The 12,708-nt window shown below is 44.7% G+C and overlaps 1 protein-coding gene across 1 annotated transcript; it reads right to left on the bottom strand.

Moving 5' to 3' along the window:
* Nucleotides 1-2,579: 2,579 nt before the first annotated feature.
* Nucleotides 2,580-6,696, bottom strand: bmp10 (bone morphogenetic protein 10). The gene is made up of 2 exons (XM_080467751.1): nt 5,906-6,696; nt 2,580-5,375 (listed from the first exon to the last, which is right to left on the bottom strand). Exons 1-2 carry the CDS (start codon nt 6,318-6,320, stop codon nt 4,306-4,308), a joined length of 1,485 nt encoding a protein of 494 aa, XP_080323877.1. The 5' UTR covers nt 6,321-6,696; the 3' UTR covers nt 2,580-4,305.
* Nucleotides 6,697-12,708: the final 6,012 nt, after the last annotated feature.

The following is a 12,708-nucleotide window of genomic DNA, read 5'->3' as shown; positions in this document are numbered from 1 at the left end:
TTTGAAAAAGAGTCAATTCCAGAGGGCATCCAATGAAGGCAAATACACATTTGACTGTCTTTTTTATAGGGAAAAATTATTTTTAGTTTCATGTTTGGAAAAAATAAATTTGTTCCCTTTGGTGCAGAAAACTGTAAAACTACTTTTTTTCCCTTCAAAAAAATACTCAGGAATCGTTAGGAGAATTTATCAAATCTTATCAATTCCCACCCCGAGTAATCTACCTGTTAATTCTCCTTTTTTATAATAAATTAACCAAAAATAAATAAATAAATAAACCAATAAGAGAATCGATAAAGAATCGAATCTTTAAACAGAATCGAAAATGGAATCAGAATCGGAAAAATCTTATCAATTCCCATCCCTAGGGTGGAGTCTGATTATGGAGGCTGGTCTCGGCCAAAAATACCAGGGCCAATTCTTTTTTCCCCCCCGAGTTCAACCCGTTTTGACTTTAAAGTGTGAGAATGTGCTCCAACAGTTTGCATATTGAGCAACACTTGAGAAAACTGTGTTTCCTGGGAAATGAGGAGACTTGCGAGCAGAGCGATAGCCGAGCGGTGGGTGGTGGAGAAGCTCAGAGATCAAACTGATAAACATTTGACCCAAAACGGAAACAATCAGGCGCTATTACGGACCCCACGTCAGAGTCATGGGCGAGTCTTGCACTTCTGGATGACACACACCAAAACACACGTTCACATCGAGGCGTGTTGAGCCGTGATGTCAAGCCAGAGGAGGGCTACAGGATCACGAAGCGCCCGGGACCGTCTGTATGTTGGGCTTGTTTACACATCTGACTGATCTATTATCACGTAGGCTTCGAGGACCGCAGCACAACAACAAGCAGCCACATGAAACCTCTGCTGATGTTGCTAAATCACAACGGGAGAGAAAAAACACAGAAGCTCTTTCCTGCTCTTTCCTATCGTCAGGAGAAATACTAGAGACTTCCTATTTCACCATGGTCCCTGAAATCTCTCCATTCAGTGACAAAGGCCAGATTCATATTTCCTCTATCGTTCTGTAAATACCCAATTAGTGAGCTTTTCCTAGCCGAGGCCGCCTGCTCCTCCACTCACTGAGGTTCTTGCTCTCTGGTCTGCAGCCATTTTTAGACGCCCTCTGCCCTCATCTCACACGAGAGTTCAGTCGTTGTCCCACTTGTTTGCCTTCTCAAGCATCATTGTCATTAGTGGGCTGCTGCCAAACTCTGTTTTTGCAGAAGGCTTTGCAGAAATGTACGTAACATTGTTTTAGCTTCCATAATGAAACTATATTGCAGAAGAGGCATTGTGTAATCGGAGTTTTGTAATTCTGGAGATCGTCATGTGATTGCATAACTTCCATTCACACCAGGATTTCTGTGACTAATGACAACAGTTACTGTTTTCACACATTGGAAGAGTTGGAAAAGGCTGAATACAGCTCAGAAAGAAGAATATCAGCATCTTCACACCCTTAAATATGAGGAGGGATCCTATTTACATGATGCTGAGTTTATAAACAACAAACGTGAAACTCTCCTGCTCTGTGCAGGCTTTAATATGCATGCATGTCTGTAGAAATTCATGTTTTCATCTTTGAATCATCTTATTCTGTTGCTGCAGTGCAACAAAGACTTCTAAAGTTGAAATTGTGCGTGCACATTTTTTTAAACATATCTAAAGAAAGAATAGACCTTATGTTTCCGTTGAAGAAGTACTCACATTTCACTTCCCTTTGGTGAAACAAGTACAGGTTCTGATTGTCATCAAGCAATTGTTGGTTAAAAAACAAAAATGAATGCTTCTTGATTGATTGATGCACCATCTCTTTGTTGAGGCAACTCAGACCTTTTTCTGGAGGAAGTCACATGCATTTACAACCCAAAGTATAAAGATCATTATTTTCATTGTGGAAATGCCAGTTTAATTCACTATTTATTACATTTTTATAATTAAAAAATAGATTTCACCGGCCTTTTAAGGAAGAATAGGCACGAACATGGCATTCAGGCATTATTGATCATCTCTCTTTAACTTGATCACCTTCTGCAGCGTCAGGGTGTTAAACTTCCCGTCAGCTGCGTTGATCCTTTCGCTGCAACTCGGAATCGTCTTCAGTGACGTAAAAACAAAGAAACTACAGTTACAAAGGGAAAAACTTCCATCTGAGCTTTATGTTTCTAGTGTTGTGGCCTTTCGTTATGACGGTGTCAAAGATAAAGACGTCAGAGTAAAAAGGAATCAAAGCTGCTTGGTTAGATTTCGGAGAAGGCCACACAGCGGGTTAAAATAGGTCGGATGAGTTTCTACTGAAGGTTACATAACTTGTTGGATAGCTGAGATGTGTTTTTTGTGGGAATACAAACAGCTGTCTTCTAAATAGAGATGTGTGGTTCTGTGTGTACAAACACTTCAAACCCGCCAGACAAGGCAGATCAAACAATGTTGCGTATTCTGTTTGTCTGAAAATACAATGAGCACTAAAGACACTGATCATATCACTGGCAGGATCAATCAACCCCCAAATGTTGACTTTACACTAAAAGAGGATAAATGTTTTTTCCAAACTAAGAAACAACAATGTGACACATTTTAGAGCAGAAATCTGATCTGCATCCTTTATTTACATCTTCAGTGTGCGTTGGCACATGAACAGAACAGCACAATGCCCTCGCCATGGTTTGACATTCATATAAAGTCTGATGAGAACAGATGCAGTCTAGTTTTTTGTTTGCTTTCATTTGTTTTTTGTGTTCAACAGGTTTTCCATCACAGTGGATTACAGCCTCAGAGCTGTCAGTGCAAACAGCCGGCCATCCATTTTCTTCATTAGCAGACCTTTCACTTATTTTCCCATGACTCTTTGTTTGTGTGTGGTGCATGCCCTATGACCTGGGAGCTGATACTGCTGGACCAAACGATCTGAATGTCAGCAATGCATTGTGTTGTGTCAGGGGTCTCGCGGCTTCCTCCGAGAATAAAGTAGCGAAGAGCTGACGGACCAAAATGCTTTGACTGATAATTGTCATGTGGATAAGAGCTCATGGAAATTGAACAGTGAAAAGCAATGTCAGCGAGGCGTTTTCAATCCAAATAATATTGATTTAATCCAGATGCCATATTCAATTACAACGTGCAAACTTTCTGACAGGAGGATCAGTGATCCCAACAAATATCACTGCACTGCAAATGTCTTGCCGTGGTTATAAAATCTGCACTACACTGACTTACACATTTACATATATAGTTTCTACTCTGTTGTAAAAATCAATAAATTAGAACAATAAATAATATTTTCTGTGACACAAGCAGCAGAGGTATCAAAAGGCTTAGAACAAAAGAAAATAACATCTTTTCCTTTGTGGATCCGAAGCAGGCAGGAATGTTCCAGAATGGCCATTTTTACCGTAAGAAATGATGAATGACTCAGCGGAGGAGTTGGAGACCTGTTGTGGTGCACATGGTGCAAGGTTAAGATTGTTTGTTGCCTTGGAATGTGGTTTCCCCACCCCCCCTTCCCTTGTCCCACCAGAATGGCTTCGGGTTCCCCGAGCCTTAGCGGATTTAGTGGTGGCAGACATGTTTCTCAACCATAACACCTTGCTATCGCTGTGTCCTGGGGGGGTGGAAGAGCGGCATGTGAAGTGGGGAAACAGGGTCGGGACAGATAACCTCGACGGTGGAACCCCTGCACAGTGCCGACGTATCAGGGGGCTGCAGGAGGCGGGAGGTGGGCCTGGAGAGTTCATGTCTTGTCAGGTTGCCTCAGGGAGGCCATTCCACTGAGCCAAGGCACATGAAGTGCTGATTAGTGTTTGCGGGGAGGCCAGAGATAAGTGGAGAGGAAGACAGATGTCAGGGGAAAGGAGAGGGAGGGGGACAACTGGCCCACTAGTTCCCACCAGGCCGTACAGACTGCTGCTGGACTCGTTGGGAAAACGTCCATCTTTTTGTGGGAAAAATCAGAACATAACTCTGCTTCAGTTCTGCGAAGGCAACGGCAGAAGATCTGCTGCAATGCATCACTTCATTCTGCCGCCTGGTGTAACTCGTACTCAGGCCTCGGCTGTACAAGATGAAATACTCGTTTCTGTCTTATGATGGGAAAAGTTGTATTTGTCCCGCACTCCTTCACTTGGAGCGCCGGTTGTTGTATGAATAAAGGAAACACATTCCAGTCATAGTGAGTGACTTTTGCGAAGATGCCAACAAGTGTCTTTGTCTCTTTCCTTGGCTCATCTCACTCTTCAGCTTAGTGTTCTCTCCTTCCTCTGACTGTAAGACTTTGATGAAGAGGTTTCCTCTCTGACAGTTCAGACTATCTGCAGCCGCACTCAGCCACCACCATGCCTTCGAACTTGTACTTGTAGGTGACCACGCCCGTGTCGTCCAGGTACAGTAAGGAGATGGGGTCTAGCTGGGTGGGCACGCAGCACGCTCGTGCTGCTTTCTGGGGACTGTTGATGTTGACCAGCGTTTGCACGATGGCGTGCTTCGTGGGCGTGACGTGCTTCGTCAGGGGGAATGAGCAAACGCCGCTGCACTCGAAAGCATCATAACCGGTCGGCGCCAGAATCCAGCTGTCCCACCCGATGTCTTTGAACTCAACGTACAGGGATTGTTTCTTGCAGTGGTTTCCCTTGGCGTTGCGGCGGATTCGTGAAGCCGTGTCATAGATCAGGTTGGAGCGCATTTGGATGAGGTCCTCTTCATCAGGCTCGCCCTCTTCTTCTCCTTCCTCCCGCTCTGTCCCCAGCTCCCCCCACAACCCATTCAGACCTGCCCCCAAATCGTTCTGCAGAACATTCGAAGTTTCGTGGTCGATCATCTCCTTCAGCTCGTGCTTGTCTTCACGGTGATCGCTGCTCTGATCGTCAGAGAAAACAATCAGCAGGGGTTTGTGTTTTTCATCTGGGCTGGTGTCGATCTTCATGTCCCCTTCAGGTGGACTCTCATGTTCGCTGTCTCCTTTCATAACTTCAACATCACCATCATTAGCAATACTGGCAATGTGCACCTCCAGTCGATGCGTGGTCCCACGGTCAGACTTCCGCCAGCGCTGGACTGCAGTGGTGAGGTCGAAAGCCTGCCAGCCGTTATCTGTACCGTAAACCTGCCGTGAAGCCAGTTCCACCAGCGCTACTCGCTCTCCTCCCACCCTGAATGTGTCTCCTCTCACATCAGTCACGTTGTCGTCCCTGTCGTGTGATTCCAGTTCGTAGATGGTGACCTTTCGGTCAACGCCAGAGTAGAGGTGGCGGTCCCTCTGAACCAGAGTGTAGAGGCGAAGCTCAGCAGCGGTGATGTGTTCATGATGGGGGACGGACACATTGAAGAGGAGGGGGTGGCGCCGCACTCCCCCAACACCCACATCACTGGGAGAAGAATCTAAGCAAAAGAAGTAAACAGTGAGACGTTAGAAAAAGAGATTTCTGCATGTTTTTAAGTATCGTTTCTCAGTTGTGCATTGGGTCAAAATTTGGATGGATTTGCTTTTCTTCTGGGTATTCCAGGTTTCTCCCGCGCTTGTTAGACGTTAATTAGTGACTTAAATTGTCCATAGTTGTGAATATGAGTGTGTCTCTGTGATGGACTGGTGACTTTTTGAGAGTGTGCCTGCTTTCATCCAGTCATCTGATCTACTCGAGGTACAGACGATGGATAGGTGTTTACTATAATGATGCCTGTTGATAGGAACAAACTCAACAAGGAGTGTCAAAGAATAGGCTTAGGGTTGTCACAGCTTGTATTTGAATAAACTATACTGTGGTTCATTCAAGCAATGGAGTGACGCTTTATTTTCAGACTGTAAATATAAACAAATTCTCTCAAAGATCAGAGTAAGATACAGTCGCAACTTTCCCATTTATATTTCTGAAATAAGATAATCTCTGTACAAAACCAACAAAAAGCTGTACCTTCATTTTTGAAGCTGCGGATGATGTTGGCAGTGGGCATGGATGTGCGGTCATTAGCAAAGCGGTTATAAAGCTCCATCATGTACTCGGGTGGCTCCTCTCGTGTACTTCCAGACAGCAAGGCAGGAGGACCCAATCCAGACAGGTTGAAAGTCCGCAAAAACTGTTCCTTCAGACTCTGCAGCACGCTCTGTGCGTCCACGTTGCTGTCCTGTTCCAGCAGCGATAGATCCACCACTCCTCCATGCCCGTCTCCCAGCCCTGGAGCTGGACGATGCCTCTGATGGGTGCTGGGGATGGGGCTGCTTACTGCACGGCGAGGCGCCTGCAGCAGCAGCAGGACGATGGAAAACAGCAAGAACAAAGTCTTGGAGCTGCAAATGGTTCCCAGTTGAGAGATCCAAATGCTCGCCATGGGAGAAACAATCTTCAGTGCGTAAATTTTATGCCCACTGAGGTTGATTAAAAGATGATTGCATGCAACAATGAGAGAAAATGACTGGTCTCTGGATGTTTAATCCAACGGGTAATCCAATCTGTGGTCAGTTCATCTGTGGCCAAAGACAGTTCAGGTTGCCTGTAGCTGAGGATTGTCGTTGACCCTGGCATTGACCAACGTGAGCCTCTCTGCAGGCATGAATGCCCTCCTCCAGATCTCACAGCATTTATTCTCATGCACAACTTTCGATGCGGTTCCGGTGGCAGGGTGGCCCAGGCTCGTCCCGGTCTGTCCGACTCATCTCTGTTGTGTCCTCTCCAGTGTCGGTCTCTCTCTGTGCTCTGCTCTCTCTTCCCAGCTCTTTCTTTCTGTCCCTTATCTATGATATGGTGGGCTCTGCATTGCTCAGTGCTTATGGTCTCTTTGCTGTGTGTGTGTGTGTGTGTGTGTGTGTGTGTGTGTGTGTGTGTGTGTGTGTGTGTGTGTGTGTGTGTGTGTGTGTGTGTGTGTGTGTGTGTGTGTGTGTGTGTGTGTGTGTGTGTGTGTGTGTGTGTGTGTGTGTGTGTGTGTGTGTGTTCCCTTCAACTTTGTGTGATGCACATGAGTGTTATCTCACAACTTCCTTAATGAGGACTTTGTAAACACTGTCCTGTAGCCTTTTCCTTGTGGAAGAGCTATTTTGTTTGGGTGGGTGCTCCAGAGTTGATTTTCTTCATTTGTTTATTTGCTTTGTAAATGGTGGAGTTCTGCGAGAAGCTGTGTAGGCTTCATTGACCATTTCTTTTTGAGAAAATACTCTGAGGGTCTGTTGATATTGTCGAGGGCAACAGGATACATTTATGAGACAAGACTTGTCCAAATGAAATTGAAATGCAATGAGGTGTGAGGGCCTAATGATGGACAATGAAAAGCACTCTGTCTGCTCACTTGGAGTCAAACAACAGCGTCACATCAAATAATCATTCCTGTCCAATCCTGCAAACTCGCTGTGAAAACCCTGGTTAAGGCCAAAATGAAAACGAAGGCTAAAAGAAATGAGGCACACAGTTTCCTCAGAAAAGAAAAGTACAGGAATACATTGACAAAGGTCTGGTTGACATCCACCATCAAACAAGTCCGGGCTGGATGCATGAAACCTCAGGATGAAGCAAACTGGCACAGCTCGCGGCCCCCTGGGGCTACGATGACGATGTGTCCCACCAAGTAAATACCAGTAAATTCTCTGTTCGTCACCTGAACCCTCGTCTAACTAACCCTCATTCCTGAGCTTCTTTACGTGACCTGCAGATACACTCGTGATTGTGGTGCGTCACAGAGATGGGAAGGAATGAGATCTTCCTGCCTCTGCCACTCATCTGCCAGGCTGACATTTGACAGACGTTCGCGTTATCTGTCGCTTTGTTGAACTGCTGCTGCAACAGACTAGCACATCTTCCTGATGGTCTCAAGAAGGCTTGATAGTGGCCATGTCCTTTTTGCACTCGCATACACTCCTTTTGTCCCATACACAAACACACACACATGCACAGAGCCAGGGCCTCTCCATATGGAATTCATTACCAGGCGCATGGTTTGGCAAATGTACATTTCTGAAGTTTCTATTTTTGGACTGACTGGACTATAGACGGAGCTGACAGCCAACTTCAAACTGTAGTGATTTTCATTTGTTTGCTTCACACTGTTGTGTCTTCAGAATTGGAATTGTATAGGAAAACCAATCCCCCGCCCATAGAAATATTATCAGAACCACAGCAGGAGGGGTTTTATTTTAAGCTGCAGGGGGTCAGCAGGGTTGTTATGGTTCCATTTTAGACGACACAGAAAAACCCAAACATGTCGAGCACATACAACATAAACATCTGGATTTACTAGAATTCATGTTTCTGATTTTTAAAATCCTATCTTTTTTTCTGGTATAGAAAAAGCTTTTCTTATGCATCAGACATCTCAGAACACTTTCAATCAGTGGTGTCAAAGTCATTTTTGTTCAGCGACAATGTCGGGGTTGTTTGAGTGGCTCAAACTAGTAAACTGAACTCATTATAACCAAAAAACAGCAACAATTACATTAGGAACATGTCTACATCAGAATCAATGCATTTCTAACTAAAGAAAAAACAAAGTTTAACAAGTTGGACTTTTTCAAGGAAAATGTTGTAACTTAATGTTGATTGAAAAATGCCTTCTGGAGCTAAATACAGTGTGATGCCCCAAAACATGTCCTCTGCTTGTGGCTTGTAATTTCTCTTAGAATTTTGTCTTTATTGTCTTTATTTGACAAATCTGCTTGAAATGAAATCCTATCTGTCGCCAGCTTTCTCCTCAGGTTAATGATGGCAAAAGCATTTTGCAGCCTTCATGCAGCCTCTGTGTTCTCCTCAAGTCACCAAACCTGCTGGTGGGATGGTTTTGACCCCCAGGCCATGTGTTTGACCCCCTCTGCTTTAAATGATCTTAGTTTGCACAAAAGAATCCAGCAGAGAGGTGGACAACCTGGTCCTTCACTGTGTCTTAGCATTGATATATGTCTCAGCTTGTGTTTTTGTCTGAACTTCTATCACATTAAATGCTAAAGTGGTTGCGTGTCTTTTGATTTATATAGCGGTGAGAGGAGTTGGAGTGTTAAACTTGTGAATGATTTTCTTTTCAAATGTATTTATTGGCCTCCAGAGACACAAACAGACTCTCTTCAAACACAACACAGTCTGCATGAGTGGAACGCTGCACACATCTGCACATAAAAAACCCTGGAAGGAACGAATCCGTCCATTTGTCTTTTATATGGATGTATCCTCCTGAGGGTCACAGGGACTCGAGCTGGTCTGAGCGCCGAGTGAATACAGGACGAACCCAGCACGGATCAGCACTCCATCAAAGTGGAAACACAGACATACGGACAAGTCATACATAATCAAATCCCTCCTACGGGAAATGGAGGGCCAGTTTACACGGCAACGTCTGAAGTGAAAACACATTGTTTATGCATTGTTTATTGTCACCACAAAGGTTTTGTGGTGACAAAGGTTTTGTGGTGACACTGCAACATTTTCAAAACGTGATGCATTGGCATGCCGATGGCAGAAATGCTGGAAACTATGTATGTTTCATGTTGAGCCACTAGTGGGTGCTTGTTGTGTTCAGATTATGTATACTCATGTAGATGTTGTGAACTGGTTGTTGTGTTGCTTCAATGGTGAGCGCTGTTAGCTAACAAGCCTTGTAAGGGGGAAAAGAAGAGGAGGAGGAGAAGAAGAAAAATAAAGATGGAAGCCATGTTAGAAAATAGAAACCTAACAAGTGGCGACGAGGATACGATAGGGAAAGAGGACTCTCCTTACATTGCAACCTCCTCCAGCTTTTTTTAGTGTGTCCGGGAGAGCCGAAGATACCATTCTTAGACAAAGCAGTTTGATAGTTACCTGCTTGCAATCAGAGGTGAGGAATTCTCTGCGGGAAGGAGCAGAGCTCATCTAATCCACCATTTGGGAACAGAAGGACAAAGAATAACATCTTGCCGCTTACTGATGATACTTATGATGCATGTTTTCTGGCCCTGAAGATGTTCTTTTAACCAAAGTCAATGTTGTTGCAGAGAGGTACCGTTTTAGGCAGCGCGCCCAGGCTGTGGGTGAGTCAATGGATCACTATCTGGCAGTGCTGTGTGAGCTCGTTAAGACATGCGACTTTGGTACAATGGAAAACGAAATGCTACGTGATCAAATTGTTGAGAAAACACGCATGTGTCATCTGTCCGATCCGTATGAGTGTGGATATGAGGGAACCTAACAAAGCAGTGATTCCCGACAGCCATGCTTTACCACTAATTGAAGACTTATTGTCAGAAGTGCATGGGTCTGTATTGTATTCCATCTTGGACATGAAAAGGGCCTACCATCAATTGGAACTGCATAAGGAGAGCAGAGGGCTTCCTGCTTTCATCACACATGAAGGTCTTCACCAATACTGCAGAGTACTTTACAGACTAAGCTCTGCCCCTGCTGCATTTCGAAAAATTATGACAAAGATCTTCTTTGGATTCAAAGGCGTTCAATGTTACTTGGATAATGTCTATATCTATGGATCATCAGAGGTCGACCATGACACGAACCTGAAGGCTGTTCTGCACCGCATCCAGGATGCAGGTCTGAAGTTAAATATGGAAAAATGTCTCTTCTGCCAGACTACATAGAACTTTCTGGGTGACAGACTCTCACCTGCAGGCTTGTAGCAGAGTGATGACCATGTCACGGTGATCCTGTATGCCCCTGCACCGGCGGATGCAGCTTCCCTGCCCTCGTTCCTGGGCCTAAGAGCATGCTACACAAAGTTTATTCCTAACTATGCCAGCTTGGTGGAACCTATGAGGGCTCTGCTCTGGAAGAACACTCCATTAAACTGGGATGAGGCAGCACTAAGGAGCTTCGAACAAGCCAAGGTTATGGTTGTCAACAGCCCTGCACTGATGCTATGCTGATGCTATTCGGCCCAAACCAACTGACAGTAGTCTCTACTGACGCCTCTGATTGGAGCCGTTTTGACTGAAGTGAACAAAGCTGGAGAAGAACACACAGTTGCTTTTGCTTCCCACAGCTTATCTGGTGCTGAGAGAAAATATTCCATTGTGGAATAGGAGGCTCTAGCATGTGTCTGGGATGCTGTAAAATGGTGTGTGGCCCTTAGGAAGAAACTTCCAGCTACACACTGACCATCAAGCACCGACTACACTTCTGACTGCCAAAGGGAATAATCAGGTGGTTCGTGCGTCTCATGGAGTTTGACTATGATGTTCAGTACAGATCTGGCACATTGGATAACGTTGCTGATTGCTTATCCAGGCTTCCACTTCCTGGAAATAATATGTGGACCGTGCTGAGACTGTGGAATCAGTCGCAACAATACTGACTGAGAATGCTGCACTTTCTAAGGCAGATTTCAAAGCTGAATGCCGCTCCTGCCCTGTGCTTATCAAACTTGCTGCACAAATCCAAAAACCCTGAGCTAAGCAAAGAAAGGTTGTTGATCCTGACTTACATCCATATTACTTGACACGTGATGACCCGACACTCATAGATGAATGTATTTTTAGAGGTATCGTTTACCTTGTTATACCAGTGTCACTGCAGAAAAGACTCATAGACATTGCTCATGAGACCCATCAGGGCATCGTTGGTGCAAAACAATGCCTATGAGAACTGTACTGGTGGCCAATAATGGACACACAAGTAGAAATGCCTGATAAATGATTAAGGACTGTACTACATGTAGACCAAATGATCAATCTACTGTGACTCACAATGTCCCACTCCACCCGGTACTATTACCCGCTGCTGCATGGGACAAAGTCTCGATTGACAGTGTCAGCCCCTGAACTGCACCTTGAGACTGCAAATTTGCAATTATGCTTGTGGATCACTTTAGCACATGACCAAAAGTGGCTTTTGTTACACACCTTGATACTGCAACAATCATTCAAATCCTCACAGCAATCTTCTTGAGAGAGGGAAATCCAAGAGAACCGATAATGTGATATCAGTGATAATGGAGCACAGTTTACCTCTGCTGAGTTCAAGGACTTTCTCAGACAAAGAGGGGTTGTGCACCTGAAATCATGGAGAAGTTGAAAGGTTCTAAGGGGTGCTGAAAGACTGCCTGCAGACTGCTTCAACAGAAGGTACACCCTGGACAACATTCACAAGGTATTTCCTTATGGATGACAGAGCAACCCCCCACTCCACCACTGGATCACAACTACTCCATGGAAGACAAATGAGAAGAAAACTCAAAATCCTGGTTTTAGCTCCTGCTCCAGTATATGAAGGTGCTGTAGGAGAAAGAGTCCGTGAGAAACAGGACATATCACACTTACCTGCTAGATGACGGAAGGATTTGGAAAGTGTCACATCTTTCTGCATTCTCAGAGTTGAACACAGCAAATGACTAAGGATGAAGTACTGGCGACTCCCCAACTAGAGAGCCACGCTCAACCTGGGTCTAATGAACAAAGTAGAACTATCAGGCACAGAAACCTGCCCACCTGGACCGTGTTCTAGATTAGAAGCCAAATACATGAAGATGCTGTCAAAAAATCAGTCAGAATGTTGGTTTCTCAGTTTAAAAAAAGAAAAAAGTGCATAGCGTTATGTTAGGTACAGCATTGAGTGTGTTATTGTTTCTGTTATTAAGAGGGTACCTTTAATTGAAAGAGGATTATGTATACTGCTCATGGAGATGTTGTGGACTGGTTATGGTGCTGCGCCACTAGTGGGCGCTGTTAGGTAACAAGCCTTGTGTGTGTGTGTGTGTGTGTGTGTGTGTGTGGGGGGGGGGGGGGGTCGTGGTTATTATAAAGAAGAACCCTAACAGT

This window comes from Lipophrys pholis (genome assembly GCF_963383615.2).
Source record: "Lipophrys pholis genome assembly, chromosome: 7".
In the NCBI taxonomy this organism is placed as follows: Eukaryota; Metazoa; Chordata; class Actinopteri; order Blenniiformes; family Blenniidae; genus Lipophrys; species Lipophrys pholis.
Note: the sequence above shows the minus strand (reverse complement) of the source record. Positions and strands in the feature narration are given on the sequence as shown.